This window comes from Chelon labrosus, assembly GCF_963514085.1.
Source record: "Chelon labrosus genome assembly, chromosome: 14".
Classification (NCBI taxonomy): domain Eukaryota; kingdom Metazoa; phylum Chordata; class Actinopteri; order Mugiliformes; family Mugilidae; genus Chelon; species Chelon labrosus.
Window position 1 is genome coordinate 449,204 of NC_140347.1, and position 15,008 is coordinate 464,211.

The following is a 15,008-nucleotide window of genomic DNA, read 5'->3' on the forward strand; positions in this document are numbered from 1 at the left end:
GAGGTTAAATCTGTCGTAAAATGAATGGAGTCTGGTTGAGTCACCTCCTCCTCCTCCTCCTCTGCCTGAGGGGAGAGCGAGACATGCTGCAGCCTGCAGAGACAGAGACAGAGACACCTCCTCACGTCCTCTTTGTCTCCTCTCTGCAGCGTCAAACAGTTTCATGTTTCCCATCAAGGTTTGAATCCATCGTGTCTGGATCTGACCTGAATCACACACCAGAGTCTGTTCAAAATCCTCCTGTTTTATCTGCGATGGGCAGCAGTTCTACTGAACCACCGTCGTGTCAATAAAGCTGCTTCAAATTAGAAAACTTCAAACCAGACTCCGCCTCCCTCCACCTGAAACCAGGTGAGACAGCGACGGTGAAGTGGGGGAGGGATGGAGAGAGACAGAGAGCCAGGGGGGAGGAGACAGAAGAGCAGCAGAAAGAGTCTGAGGAGAACGACAGCAGGAACCGACTGGACCCTCCTGGACCCTCCTGGACCCGCCTGGACTCACCTGGACCCTCCTGGACCCGCCTGGACTCACCTGGACCCTCCTGGACCCTCCTGGACCCTGCAGCCAGGTGAGTGTCTGAGTTTCTTCACAGAACCGTCTCCGTCCAACGTCGTGTTCTCTGCAGAACCAGGTTTTGGTTCCACATGCTGAGAGGAGTTCTGTTCTTTAGAAACCTTAAAGATTAAACAAGAACCTGGAAAGAGAGCAAGACAGTCTGAATGTTTCCTGAATGTTTCCTGAATGTTTCCTGCTGCATCACTGCAAACTAATCTTTCTGAATCTTTCTGAATATTGTCTCTGCAGACGGTTCAGGTTCCGTAGGTTCCGTCCAAACACTCGTTTATAAGCAGAATGTTCAGTTTTCTCTGTAATGTTATTTATTATGTTAAATCGTCTGATATTTGAATGGAGTTTGGTGGAGATCCCTCAGGTCTGTAGAACCAGATCCCTCAGGTCTGTAGAACCAGATCCCTCAGGTCTGGAGAACCAGATCCTCTACGTGGCTGTCGTTGACGTGTCTTAGAGCAGATGGATGTGATGATGCTGTTAGCAAGTGGTTAGCATGTGGTTAATGTTAGCATAATGGCTGTGGTTAGCATTTGGCTAGTGTTAGCATAATGGCTGTGTTTAGCATTTGTTAGTGTTAGCATAATGGCTGTGTTTAGCATTTGGCTAGTGTTAGCATAATGGCTGTGGTTAGCATTTGGTTAATGTTAGCATAATGGCTGTGTTTAGCATTTGTTAGTGTTAGCATAATGCTATGGTTAGCATTTGTTACTCTTAGCATAATGGCTGTGGTTAGCATTTGGCTAGTGTTAGCATAATGGCTGTGGTCAGCATTTGTTAGTGTTAGCATAATGCTATGGTTAGCATTTGTTAGTGTTAGCATAATGGCTGTGTTTAGCATTTGGCTAGTGTTAGCATAATGGCTGTGGTTAGCATTTGTTAGTGTTAGCATAATGGCTGTGGTTAGCATTTGGCTAGTGTTAGCATAATGGCTGTGGTTAGCATTTGGTTAATGTTAGCATAATGGCTGTGTTTAGCATTTGTTAGTGTTAGCATAATGGCTGTGTTTAGCATTTGGCTAGTGTTAGCATAATGGCTGTGGTTAGCATTTGTTAGTGTTAGCATAATGGCTGTGGTTAGCATTTGGCTAGTGTTAGCATAATGGCTGTGGTTAGTATTTGGTTAATGTTAGCATAATGGCTGTGTTTAGCATTTGTTAGTGTTAGCATAATGGCTGTGTTTAGCATTTGGCTAGTGTTAGCATAATGGCTGTGGTTAGCATTTGGCTAGTGTTAGCATAATGGCTGTGGTTAGCATTTGGCTAATGTTAGCTTATCTTCAGGTAGCTTTGTGTTTTGTTGACCCCTCCATCCGCCCTGACCTCGTGGCTCTGCTCCCATGTGATCTACTTCCTGTTGGGTGCAGCTGGAGGCCGTCGTCACGGTGACAGTGAGCTGAGCTGGAGGAGTCTGGTCATGTTTGATTCCTCAGGTATGTCGGTCACACCCTGAAAACACACAGAGAGGGTTAGAGACGACGCCTCAGTGTGAAGCAACGACGTATGAGCAGCAACTGACTCATTCAACAATACGGCAACAGATGAACAACAATACAGCAACATGATATGACAATACAGCAACGCACGATCAACAACACAGCAACATGATCAACAATACAGCAACGCCATGAACAACAATACAGCAACGCATGAACAACAATACAGCAATACATGAACAACAATACAGCAACAGATGAACAACAATATAGCAACGCATGAACAACAATACAGCAACACATGAACAACAACAGATGAACAGCAATACAGCAACGCATGAACAACAATACAGCAACACCATGAACAACAATACAGCAACGCATGAACAACAATACAGCAACAGATGATCAACAATACAGCAACACATGAACAACAACAGATGAACAACAATACAGCAACGCATGAACAACAATACAGCAACACATGAACAACAACAGATGAACAACAATACAACAACACCATGCGACGATACAGCAACACCATGAACAACAATACAGCAACACATGAACAACAATACAGCAACACCATGCGTCGATACAGCAACACCATGAACAACAATACAGCAACACCATGCGTCGATACAGCAACACATGAACAACAATACAGCAACACCATGTGACGATACAGCAACACATGATCAACAATACAGCAACACATGAACAACAACACAGCAACACATGATCAACAATACAGCAACGCATGAACAACAATACAGCAACGCATGAACAACAATACAGCAACGCATGATCAACAACACAGCAACACATGATCAACAATACAGCAACGCATGAACAACAATACAGCAACGCATGATCAACAACACAGCAACACATGATCAACAATACAGCAACAGATGAACAGCAATACAACAACAGATGAACAACAATACAGCAACAGATGATCAACAATACAGCAACACATGATCAACAATACAGCAACAGATGAACAGCAATACAACAACAGATGAACAACAATACAGCAACAGATGATCAACAATACAGCAACACATGATCAACAATACAGCAATGCATGATCAACAATACAGCAACAGATGAACAGCAATACAGCAACGCATGAACAACAATACAGCAACGCATGAACAACAATACAGCAACACCATGCGTCGATACAGCAACACATGAACAACAATACAACAACACGACAACAATACAGCAACACATGATCAACAATACAGCAACACCATGCGTCGATACAGCAACACATGAACAACAATACAACAACACGACAACAATACAGCAACACGATACGACAATACAGCAACACATGATCAACAATACAGCAACACATGAACAACAACACAGCAACACATGAACAACAACACAGCAACACATGAACAACGATACAGCAACACCATACGTCGATACAGCAACACATGAACAACAATACAGCAACGCATGAACAACAATACAGCAACACATGATCAACAATACAGCAACACATGAACAACAACACAGCAACACATGAACAACGATACAGCAACACCATACGTCGATACAGCAACACATGATCAACAATACAGCAACACATGAACAACAACACAGCAACACATGAACAACAACACAGCAACACATGAACAACGTTACAGCAACACCATACGTCGATACAGCAACACATGAACAACAATACAGCAACGCATGAACAACAATACAGCAACACATGATCAACAATACAGCAACGCATGATCAACAATACAGCAACGCATGAACAACAATACAGCAACACATGAACAACAACAGATGAACAACAATACAGCAACGCATGATCAACAATACAGCAACGCATGATCAACAATACAGCAACACATGAACAGCAATACAGCAACAGATGAACAACAATACAGCAACGCATGAACAACAATACAGCAACGCATGATCAACAATACAGCAACAGATGAACAGCAATACAGCAACAGATGATCAGCAATACAGCAACAGATGAACAACAATACAGCAACGCATGAACAACAATACAGCAACACCATGCGTCGATACAGCAACACATGAACAACACGACAACAATACAGCAACACATGATCAACAATACAGCAACACCATGCGTCGATACAGCAACACATGAACAACACGACAACAACACGACAACAATACAGCAACACATGAACAACAACACAGCAACACATGAACAACGATACAGCAACACCATGCGTCGATACAGCAACAGATACAACAACACAGCAACAGATGAACAACAATTCAACATGATACGACAATACAGCAACACGACAACAATACAGCAACACGACAACAATACAGCAACACATGAACAACAATACAGCAGTAGTTTAATAAACTAGGTCAGATGTTCCACAGGATGTGAACGCTAATGCTAGCCAGTTAGCATGACTCATCAGTGTTGCTGAATGTTTCCTGGTGATCATGTGACCCATTGTTCCCAGTGGAACCTGAATCCAGACCGTTGACTCCCAGCCTCCAGGCTCTAGCTCTCTGTTCTGTGTCAGGTGACCGGTCTGTAAACAGGTCAGGTTGTTGAGGTTCCCTGATTGGTTCTGATTGGTTGTTGAGGATCCCTGATTGGTTCTGATTGGTTGTGGAAGTTCCCTGTGTTCTGATTGGTTGTTGAGGTTCCCTGATTGGTTCTGATTGGTTGTTGAGGTTCCCTGATTGGTTCTGATTGGTTGTTGATGTTCCCTAACTGGTTCTGATTGGTCTGGTCCTTCACAGTCATCACTGGTTCAACTCTTCAGATCACCTGCAGTGTCAGCAGGTACATATCCTGACTCCTCCTCCTCCTGCTCCTCCTCCTCCTCATCCTGTTTGTTCAGTGGGAGGAGGAGGATGAGGAGGAGGATGTGATCCGTCAGTCGGTGGATGATCAGTGATAAATGATGATGGTGGACGAGGCTCTGCTCTTCATCACCTCTGTGTTTCCCTCCAGGTGGACGGACCCGACCTCCTGATCACATGACCCCCTGACCTCATGACCTCCTGACCTCCTGATCACATGACCTCCTGACCTCCTGACCTCCTGCGGTGGACAGACAACAGATCACTCATAGGTGAGCTCCAGTCTGGTTGTGACGGTCAGAAAACAGATTGACCAGAGATTAGACTTTTATTTTAAAATCATTGATCACTGGGTTAGCTAATACATGCTAATAGCTAATACATGCTAACTCCGACTATTAGCTAATACATCCTAATAGCTAATACATGCTAACTCTGATTATCAGCTAATACATGCTAATAGCTAATACATGCTAACTCCGACTATTAGCTAATACATCCTAACAGCTAATACATGCCAACTCTGACTATTAGCTAATACATGCTAATAGCTAATACATGCTAACAACGTGGCCTTCATTGACAATTGGCACACTTTCTGGGGAAAGCCTGGTCTGATTAGGCGAGATGGCATCCACCCAACTTTAGCGGGTGCTGCTCTCATCTCTAGGAATATGGCCGATTTTATTAACCCCCCGAAACCATGACAACCCAGAGTTCAGACCAGGAGGCGGAGTTGTAGTCTTACACACTTCTCTGCTGCTTCTCTAGGACTGTCTCACACCCAAAACTCTATCAACTCTATAGATGTTCTGTCTGCTCCCAGATTATTTAAACCAAAAAATAACAAAAGAGGAGTTTCTCATAGGAACCTGATACAAATCAGTACAAGTTCATTGGTAGAACAGAAGAATAGGAAAATTAAATGTGGTCTTTTAAATGTCAGATCTCTCTCATCCAAATCTCTTTTAGTGAATGATCTGATAACTGATCATCAGATTGATCTATTTAGTTTGACTGAAACGTGGCTGCAGGATGATGAATATGTTAGTTTAAATGAGTCTACGCCACCCAGTCATAGTAATTATCATATTCCTAGAAGCACAGGTAGAGGAGGAAGAGTGGCAGCAATCTTCCACTCTGATTTATCTATTAATCCTAGACCTAAGGAGAGCTTTAATTCATTTGAAAGTCTTACTCTTAGTCTTCCCCATCCAGAACAGAAAATACAAAAACCAATTCTTTTTGTTGTGGTGTATCGCCCACCTGCTCCTTATTCTGAGTTTTTAGCTGAGTTCTCTGAGTTTTTATGTGATTTAGTTCTTAGAACAGATAAAGTCATTATAGTAGGTGACTTTAACATCCATGTTGATGTTGTCAGTGACAGCCTTAGCTCCTCATTTACATCATTATTAGATTCAATTGGCTTTTCTCAGAATGTAAACGGATCAACTCACAGTTTTAATCACACCTTAGATCTTGTCCTAACATATGGCATAGAAACTGAAGGTTTAACAGTATTTACTCATAACCCTCTTTTGTCTGATCATTTCCTCATAACCTTTGAATTTGCAATAATGGATTACACAGGAACTGAAAAGACATTTCATTACAGTAGATGTTTGTCTGACAATGCTGTAACTAGATATAAAGAATTAATTCCTTCTTTATTTACCTCAGTGCCATGTGTCAATGATGTGGACGACAGCAACCACAATTTAACCCCTGCACTAATAGATTATTTTGTCGATGGCACTGCAGCATCGCTTAGTTCAACTTTAAACTTAGTTGCTCCTCTGAAAAAGAAGGTCATAAATAGGAGGAGGCTAGCTCCGTGGTATAATTCACAGTTGCGCAGTTTAAAACAGGCAGTCCGAAAGCTAGAAAGAATTTGGCATTCTACTAATTCTGAAGAAGCTCGCATAGCCTGGAAAGATAGTTTAACAACTTATAAAAAAGCTCTCAGTAGTATTAGAACAGCATATTATTCATCATTAATAGAAGAAAACAAGAACAACCCCAGATTTCTTTTCAGCACTGTAGCCAGGCTGACAAAGAGCCACAGCTCTGTTGAGCCATCTATTCCTTTAGCCCTCAGTAGTAATGACTTCATGAGCTTCTTTACTAATAAAATTGTCGGCATTAGAGAAAATATTCAAGGAATCCTTCCAACAGCTGTTAAAGATGCAAATACAGCGACATTAGAAACTTTTGTAAGACCTTATCAATATCTGGAATCCTTCTCCCCAGTAGATCTTCTTGAGCTCTCTTCAACAATTACAGCATCTAAACCATCAACCTGTCTTCTAGATCCAATCCCAACTAAATTGCTCAAAGAAGTTTTTCCATTAATTAACACCTCCATATTGAACCAGATAAATTTATCTTTATTAACAGGATATGTGCCTCAGTCTTTTAAGATTGCTGTAATTAAGCCCTTACTCAAGAAAGCCACTCTAGATCCAGATGTTTTAGCCAACTATAGACCAATCTCCAACCTTCCTTTTATTTCCAAAATTCTAGAAAAAGTTGTTGCTAATCAGTTGTGTGACCACTTAAACAAGAATGGTCTGTTTGAAGAGTTTCAGTCAGGTTTTAGAGTTCATCATAGTACAGAAACAGCTCTGGTTAAAGTTACCAATGATCTCCTCATGGCTTCAGACAGTGGACTTGTCTCTATACTTGTTCTGCTAGATCTTAGTGCTGCATTTGACACTATTGATCATAATATTTTACTACAGAGACTTGAAAGTGAGGTCAAGATTAAAGGAACTGCATTAGACTGGTTTGAATCCTATCTATCTGACAGATTCCAGTTTGCTCATGTCAATAATGATTCCTCTACTTATACAAAAGTAAGATATGGAGTTCCTCAGGGTTCTGTGCTAGGACCAATACTCTTCACGTTATACATGTTTCCATTAGGCAAGATTATTAGAAAACATGGCATAAACTTTCATTGCTATGCAGACGACACCCAGCTATATTTATCTATGAAACCAGATGAAACTAATCAGTTGGTTAAACTCCAAGCATGCCTTAAAGACATAAAGGCTTGGATGACCTGTAATTTCCTACTCTTAAACTCAGACAAAACAGAAGTTATTGTATTCGGTCCTAAGCATCTCAGAGATTCATTATCTAATCACGTGGTGTCTTTGGATGGCATTACCTTGGCCTCCAGTACTACTGTAAAAAACCTTGGTGTTATATTTGATGAGGATATGTCCTTTAAATGTCACATAAAGCAAGTGACCAGGACTGCCTTCTTTCACCTGCGTAATATCGTCAAAATTAGGAACATCCTGTCTCAGAGTGATGCTGAAAAACTAGTTCATGCATTTGTGTCGTCCAGACTGGATTACTGTAATTCATTACTGTCTGGCTGTCCAAATAGCTCTTTAAAAAGCCTCCAGTTGATTCAAAATGCCGCAGCAAGAGCATTGACAGGAATTAGCAAGAGAGATCATATTACTCCAGTTTTAGCTTCTCTTCACTGGCTCCCTTTAAAGTCTAGAATAGAATTTAAAATCCTCCTCCTTACATACAAGGCCCTTAAAGGCCTAGCTCCATCGTATCTTAAAGACCTCATTGTACCATATCATCCCAACAGATCACTTCGGTCTGAAAGTGCAGGCCTACTTGTGGTTCCTAGAATTTCAAAAAGTAGAATGGGAGGTAGAGCTTTTAGCTATCAGGCTCCTCTCCTGTGGAACCAGCTCCCAGTTTGGGTTCGGGAGGCAGACACTCTCTCTATTTTTAAGGTCAGGCTTAAGACTTTCCTTTTTGATCAGGCTTATAGTTAGGGCTGGACTAAACCATCCCTTAGTTATGCTGCTATAGGCCTAGGCTGCTGGGGGACGATGCACCAAACACATGTCCTCCTTCTTTCTTCTCTCTCCTCTCTCTCATCCTCCACTTTCTTTTCTCTGGCACAGAGCTCTTGCCCTCTAATTTCCTATATACTACTAGTCATACAATTCTGTGCTATTACTATGTAGAATGTTTACTGCTGTGTGTGTCCCACCCCCCTTCCCCCCTCTTCCCCCCTCTTCTTGTGAGTATCTCTGGCCTGGAGTTGTGTGTTTCCTGTGGAGCTCTATACTACATCTGTTGTCGTGGTCTCATCAGCCTGCCCAGTCTTCATGGAATCCTGCAGTTATCCACTCCTACCTGAATGAACAATTCTCCAACCTGCCTATGATTCCTCTTACATTTTCAAACTGTCATGTAACATCATCAGTTTGTATCATAAGATTCCACATGTACACTTTAGTCAGATATGTGTATCTATGACAGATGTACGTTTATCTTGCTGTTCTCTTCTCTCTTTGCTGTTCTCTTCTCTCTTTCTTCTGTCTGTACCCGGCTGGCCTTAGGCAGATGGGTCCCTCCATATGAGCTGGGTTCTGCTCGAGGTTTCTTCCTGTTAAAAGGGAGTTTTTCCTGCCACCGTTGCCTTCAGGCTTGCTCTGGGGGTTTCAGGCCGGGTTTTTGTAAAGCGTCTTGAGACGATTTGTATTGTTATTGACGCTATATAAATAAAATTGAATTGAATTGAATTGAACTCCGACTATTAGCTAATACATGCTAACTCCGACTATTAGCTAACACATGCTAACAGCTAATACATGCCAACTCTGACTATTAGCTAATACATCCTAATAGCTAATACATGCTAACTCCGACTATTAGCTAATACATGCTAACTCTATTAGCCAATGCTTGCATATCCTCAATAAGCATTCGTTAGCTGTTAGCTTTCCTTCAAGCTTGTATAACTGAGTCTAACCTGCGCTAACAGCTAAGCTAACAGCTAAGCTAACAGTCAGGCTTCGTTTTAGAGTTGGATAAACATTTTCTAGGACAAGCTGTAAAAGAAGAGGAAGCCAGACTAATGATGCAGGTCAAAGCTCACCTGGGAGGAGGAGGAGGTCATGTGACTCTCCTGTTGACCATGCTACTTCCTGTTGTTTCCCTCAGGTCTCGTTGCTTGGCCGCTGCGTTGCCGTGGCGATGTTCCGCCGCAGGAAGAAGAAGAAGCGCGGGCTGGAGATCTCTGCGCCGCAGGACTTCCAGCACCGCGTCCACACGTCCTTCGACTTAGCCACGGGACGCTACGTGGGTCTGCCCCGACAGTGGCAGAGCGTCATTGACACGCTGAGGAGGCCACGCCCCCTGGTGGACCCCTCCAGGATCACTGAGGTCGAACTCGGACCCAAGAAGGTCAGAGGTCATGCTGACTGGTTTTTGTTTTTTTTAGTATTTTTATATGTTTTCTGAATGTTTCCTGAGCATGGGGGGAAGACTCTGACCAGAGGGGGGGCAGACTCTGACCTGAGGGGGGCAGGCTCTAACCTGAGGAGGGGCAGGCTCTGACCTGAGGGGGGCAGACTCTGACCAGAGGGGGGCAGACTCTGACCTGAGGGGGGGGCAGACTCTGACCTGAGGGGGGCAGACTCTGACCAGAGGGGGGCAGACTCTGACCTGAGGGGGGCAGGCTCTAACCTGAGGAGGGGCAGGCTCTGACCTGAGGGGGGCAGACTCTGACCAGAGGGGGGCAGACTCTGACCTGAGGGGGGAGCAGACTCTGACCTGAGGGGGGCAGACTCTGACCTGAGGAGGGGCAGGCTCTGACCTGAGGGGGGCAGACTCTGACCAGAGGGGGGCAGACTCTGACCTGAGGGGGGAGCAGACTCTGACCTGAGGGGGGCAGACTCTGACCGGTGTGTCTCTGCAGGCCATAGTTCGTGGCAGCTTCATCGGCCACGGCGACTACATCAGCCATGTGATCTCTGAGATGAGCCGTCTGTCCGTCACCGGGTCCAACTCCCTGCGCCGCGGCAGCCCATCGGCACGGAAACGGGCTCGCTCGCTGGGTCGGCTGGGGGAACTGGCTGAGGACGATTCCTACCAGTACCAGGAGCTGGGTCGCCGTGGCAACAGCGTGAAGAGCGTCGGGTGCTCCACCTACTGGCAGGACCGGATCCGACAGAGCGACGGCACCCGACTGAACGGAGCCATGCAGAGGGCCCGGTCCACCTGCCAGGTGGGCTCTGAGGCACCTGGGTCCCCTCAGGGGGCAGGGGGGCAGTACGCTCGGAGTGAAGGGGTGGAGCTAAGACAGAGGCCAGATGCTCACCTGAGACCAGCTGTCAATCATCTGCCCGACCTGCTGTCCTCGTCCAGGGAAACTCCCAGAAGGCCGTGCTCCTCCTACGAGCTCAAGGTGAGGTTTTAAAGGAACAGTTCCACATAATCTCTCCCGCCCCCCCAGACTGTTTAAGACTAACCAGAACCTTTTTTCTGTCCACCTGTTCCCCCCAGCTCACCTCCCGCCCCCTGCTGCCCCCTCCTAACAGCACCAGCAGTCCCATTATCACAGGTAGAGCGTTACCTGAGCGTCTATCCCGTCCTTTTTCCAGCTACGTCCCTACAACAACTCCAGCCCCCCCAACTCAGGACGCTTCCTCCCAGCCCCGCCCCTCTCCTGCTGGCTCCATGAGCCCCCCCCCGTCCTCCTCCCAGCAGACACTTCCTGACGGAGGTCCACAGAAGGTGACACACGAGCAGTTCAAGGCGGCACTGCAGATGGTGGTGGATCCTGGCGACCCGAGGACGATGCTGGAGAACTTTGTGAAGATCGGGGAGGGGTCGACAGGTGTGGTGTGCATCGCCCGAGAGCGGCAGAGCGGGCGCCAGGTGGCCGTGAAGATGATGGACCTGAGGAAGCAGCAACGCCGAGAGCTGCTCTTCAACGAGGTACAGGTCCACATGTTTATATCCAGTCCAGGTTTTACTTCCTTTTGGTTTGTCCTCTTCAACGTCTCCTGAATCTTTCCTGGTCTCAGGTGATGATCATGAGGGACTACCCCCACCAGAATGTGGTGGAGATGTACCGCAGCGCTCTGGTGGACGAGGAGCTGTGGGTCATCATGGAGTACCTGCAGGGCGGCGCTCTAACCCACATCGTCAGTGAGACCAGGTAAGAAGAAGTCGGTCTCACTTGGTCGTTGTCTTGTCATCTTTGGTTTCATTAACGTCTCCGTGTCTTCAGGTTGAACGAGGAACAGATGGCGACAGTGTGTGAGGGCGTCCTGCAGGCGTTGTCCTACCTCCACTCTCAGGGAGTCATCCACCGAGACATCAAGAGCGACTCTATCCTGCTCACCCTGGACGGACGGGTAACTTTGTTCACCTGTCCACCTGAACACAAAAGCAACCCTCTGTCTCAAAGACGTCCTTGCTGCGAGGGTCTTACACTTCTTCTTCTTCTTCTTCCATCCTGCTGCAGGTAAAACTGTCAGACTTTGGTTTCTGTGCTCAGATCAGTAAAGACGTCCCGAAGAGGAAGTCTCTGGTGGGGACTCCGTACTGGATGTCTCCTGAGGTGATCGCCAAGACACCGTACGGCACCGAGGTAACCATCCAGAGGTTAACACCAGAGACGCCTGAAGAAGATGTTTCTAAACACAGATGTCCTCTGAGCGTTTCCTTTGTGTCTCTCCAGGTGGACATCTGGTCTCTGGGCATCATGGTGGTGGAGATGGTGGACGGAGAGCCGCCGTATTTCAGCGACACGCCCATCAGCGCCATGAAGAAGCTGAGAGATGACGCAGCGCCGAGCGTCAAGAACGTCCAGAGGGTGAGACGAGTGCTAAAACTTATCTCCATGACAACACCAGGATGGACCTGACAGAGATTAGATCCACTCACAGCGCTAACCAGCTAACAAGCTAACTAGCTAACTAGCTAATGCTAAGATGACGTGACTGTGTCTGTGTCCAGGTGTCTCCGGTGTTGAAGGACTTCCTGGCCTGCATGTTGACTCGCGACACGTTGCAGCGCAGCAACGCCGCCGACCTCCTGGAGCACCCCTTCCTGCTGCAGGCTGGCTCGCCACACTGCCTGGTGCCACTGGTGGAGATGCACCGCAAACGCATGTCGCTTTGCTGAACACCTGAGATCTTACCTGAGATCGTACCTGAGACTCACCTGAGATCTTGCCTGAGACTCACCTGAGATCGTACCTGAGATCGTACCTGAGATCGTACCTGAGACTCACCTGAGACTCACCTGAGATCGTACCAGAGACTCACCTGAGATCGTACCTGAGACTCACCTGAGATCTTGCCTGAGACTCACCTTAGATCATACCTGAGACTCACCTGAGACTCACCTGAGATCTTACCTGAGACTCACCTGAGATCATACCTGAGACTCACCTAAGACTCACCTGAGATTGTACCTGAGACTCACCTGAGATCGTACCTGAGACTCACCTGAGACTCACCTGAGATTGTACCTGAGACTCACCTGAGATCGTACCTGAGACTCACCTGAGACTCACCTGAGATCTTACCTGAGACTCACCTGAGTCTTCAGGCCGGTTTGACTGCAGCAGTTTCTCAAGACCCTTTAAAGTGGGTTCTGATTGGATGTTAAAGAAGCTGCAGCCTCAGCAGCCAGTCACGTACCGTTGTTGCTGTAAGCCCCTCCCATCTGTACTGCCTGTCAGAGCACCACCAGGTGAATGAACTCAGTCGTCATGGGGTCATGTGTGGTGTGAAACAGCTGATGTCACCTGAGAGGAGGAAGTTTTATTTTGACAGTCTGTCCCAGTTTCCTGTCAGTGACGTGACCTTTGACCTCCGGCGGTGGATGGACGGTCTACTGGTCGTGTTTATTGAGAACATTTCAGCATCTGATAACGACCTAATGAATCATTTCAACTTTTTTCTATTTTAAATCTATTTTTTTTAAAGTTAAATAATAAATGAAATAGTTTCCTGGTTTAATCTGAGGAGACGTCGACTCTTTCTCTGTATCAGAGCTTCAACTAAACTAAAAACATTTAAATGATGATGAGAAAAGCACTTTTAATGTTTCTGTCCCTCAGCTGTGATGATGATGATGATGATGATGATGGTGATGATGGTGATGAAGCTCTTCGTCTTGTTACGGTGGATTTATAAACATGTTGATCGTGTAATAATTGATTATGTAATAAATATGATTAGTATAAAATGTTTGTTTCCTATTTAGTTTTTTTCTTTAAGAGTCTGCAGACTAACCCTGCTAGCATGCTAAGCTAAAGGTCTGCAGCTTTAAAGTCTAACCCTGCTAGCATGCTAGGTTAAAAGTCTGCAATTTTAGAGGCTAACCCTGCTAGCATGCTAGGTTAAAAGTCTGCAGTTTTAGAGGCTAATCCTGCTAGCATGCTAGGTTAAAAGTCTGCAGCTGTAAAGGCTAACCCTGCTAGCATGCTAAGCTAAAAGTCTGCAGCTTTAAAGGCTAACCCTGCTAGCATGCTAGGCTAAAAGTCTGCAGCTGTAAAGGCTAACCCTGCTAGCATGCTAAGCTAAAAGTCTGCAGCTTTAAAGGCTAACCCTGCTAGCATGCTAGGCTTAGAGTCTGCATCTTTAAAGACTAAGCCTGCTAGCATGCTATCCTACGACTCTGCAGCTCTAAAGGCTAACCCTGCTAGCATGCTAGGCTAACCCTGCAGAGCTGCAGAGTTTCTGTTAAACTACACCTAACCAGTCAAAATGGCCGCCGTGAGAGAAGTGAGATGTTCATCGTCGAGTCTGTTGTGACAGGAAAGAAGTTTAAAGGAGTGTTTGTTGTCACATTGTTCTCTGATTGGTCACCGTCGCTCTGACACTAAAACTAACTTCACTGAGCAGAAGAATCAAAGTCAGATGAAACCAGAGCTGAAGGAGGAGACACGTGTTTCAGATAAAACCAGAGAGGTTTCTATTCAGAGCGACGGCATCACTTCAGTCCGTCAGATAACACCTGCATATCTCTACAGCGCTTCAGGACACAGCTCCTCAGAGGACGGCTGAAATAATCAACAGGAAAAAGTTTGGTCATTTAAAGAATTTGGAGGCCAGGTGTTGACCTGGCCTCCAAATTCACTAGATCCCAAACTGATCAAGTATCTGTGGGATGATCTACAGAGGCCCCTCCCCTCAAAGGCCCCCCCACTAACAACAGGACACCCTCAGAAGGCCCATGTCCACAAGGGAGACCTGCACAATATTAGGAAGGTGGTCATAATGTTATGGCTGATCGTGTACCTTTGATTTTAAGGGTGCTCCTATCGTTAGAGGCCTAAATAATAATAAAGCTGATCAGATGTGCACACCCAAAACAGACTC

General features: G+C 45.7%; 1 protein-coding gene and 1 pseudogene across 2 annotated transcripts in view; one reads left to right on the top strand and one right to left on the bottom strand.

The window, feature by feature from the left end:
- Positions 1-15,008, bottom strand: part of LOC311499366 — a 135,520-nt pseudogene that overhangs the window by 104,647 nt on the left and 15,865 nt on the right. The gene's annotated exons all lie outside the window — the stretch shown is intronic.
- On the top strand, positions 64-14,664 carry pak6b (p21 protein (Cdc42/Rac)-activated kinase 6b). Its single transcript, XM_084560049.1, has 10 exons — positions 64-568; positions 4,997-5,117; positions 9,829-10,071; positions 10,586-11,074; positions 11,173-11,607; positions 11,697-11,830; positions 11,903-12,029; positions 12,140-12,265; positions 12,356-12,490; positions 12,634-14,664. Exons 3-10 carry the CDS (start codon positions 9,862-9,864, stop codon positions 12,799-12,801), a joined length of 1,824 nt encoding a protein of 607 aa, XP_084416175.1. The 5' UTR covers positions 64-568; positions 4,997-5,117; positions 9,829-9,861; the 3' UTR covers positions 12,802-14,664.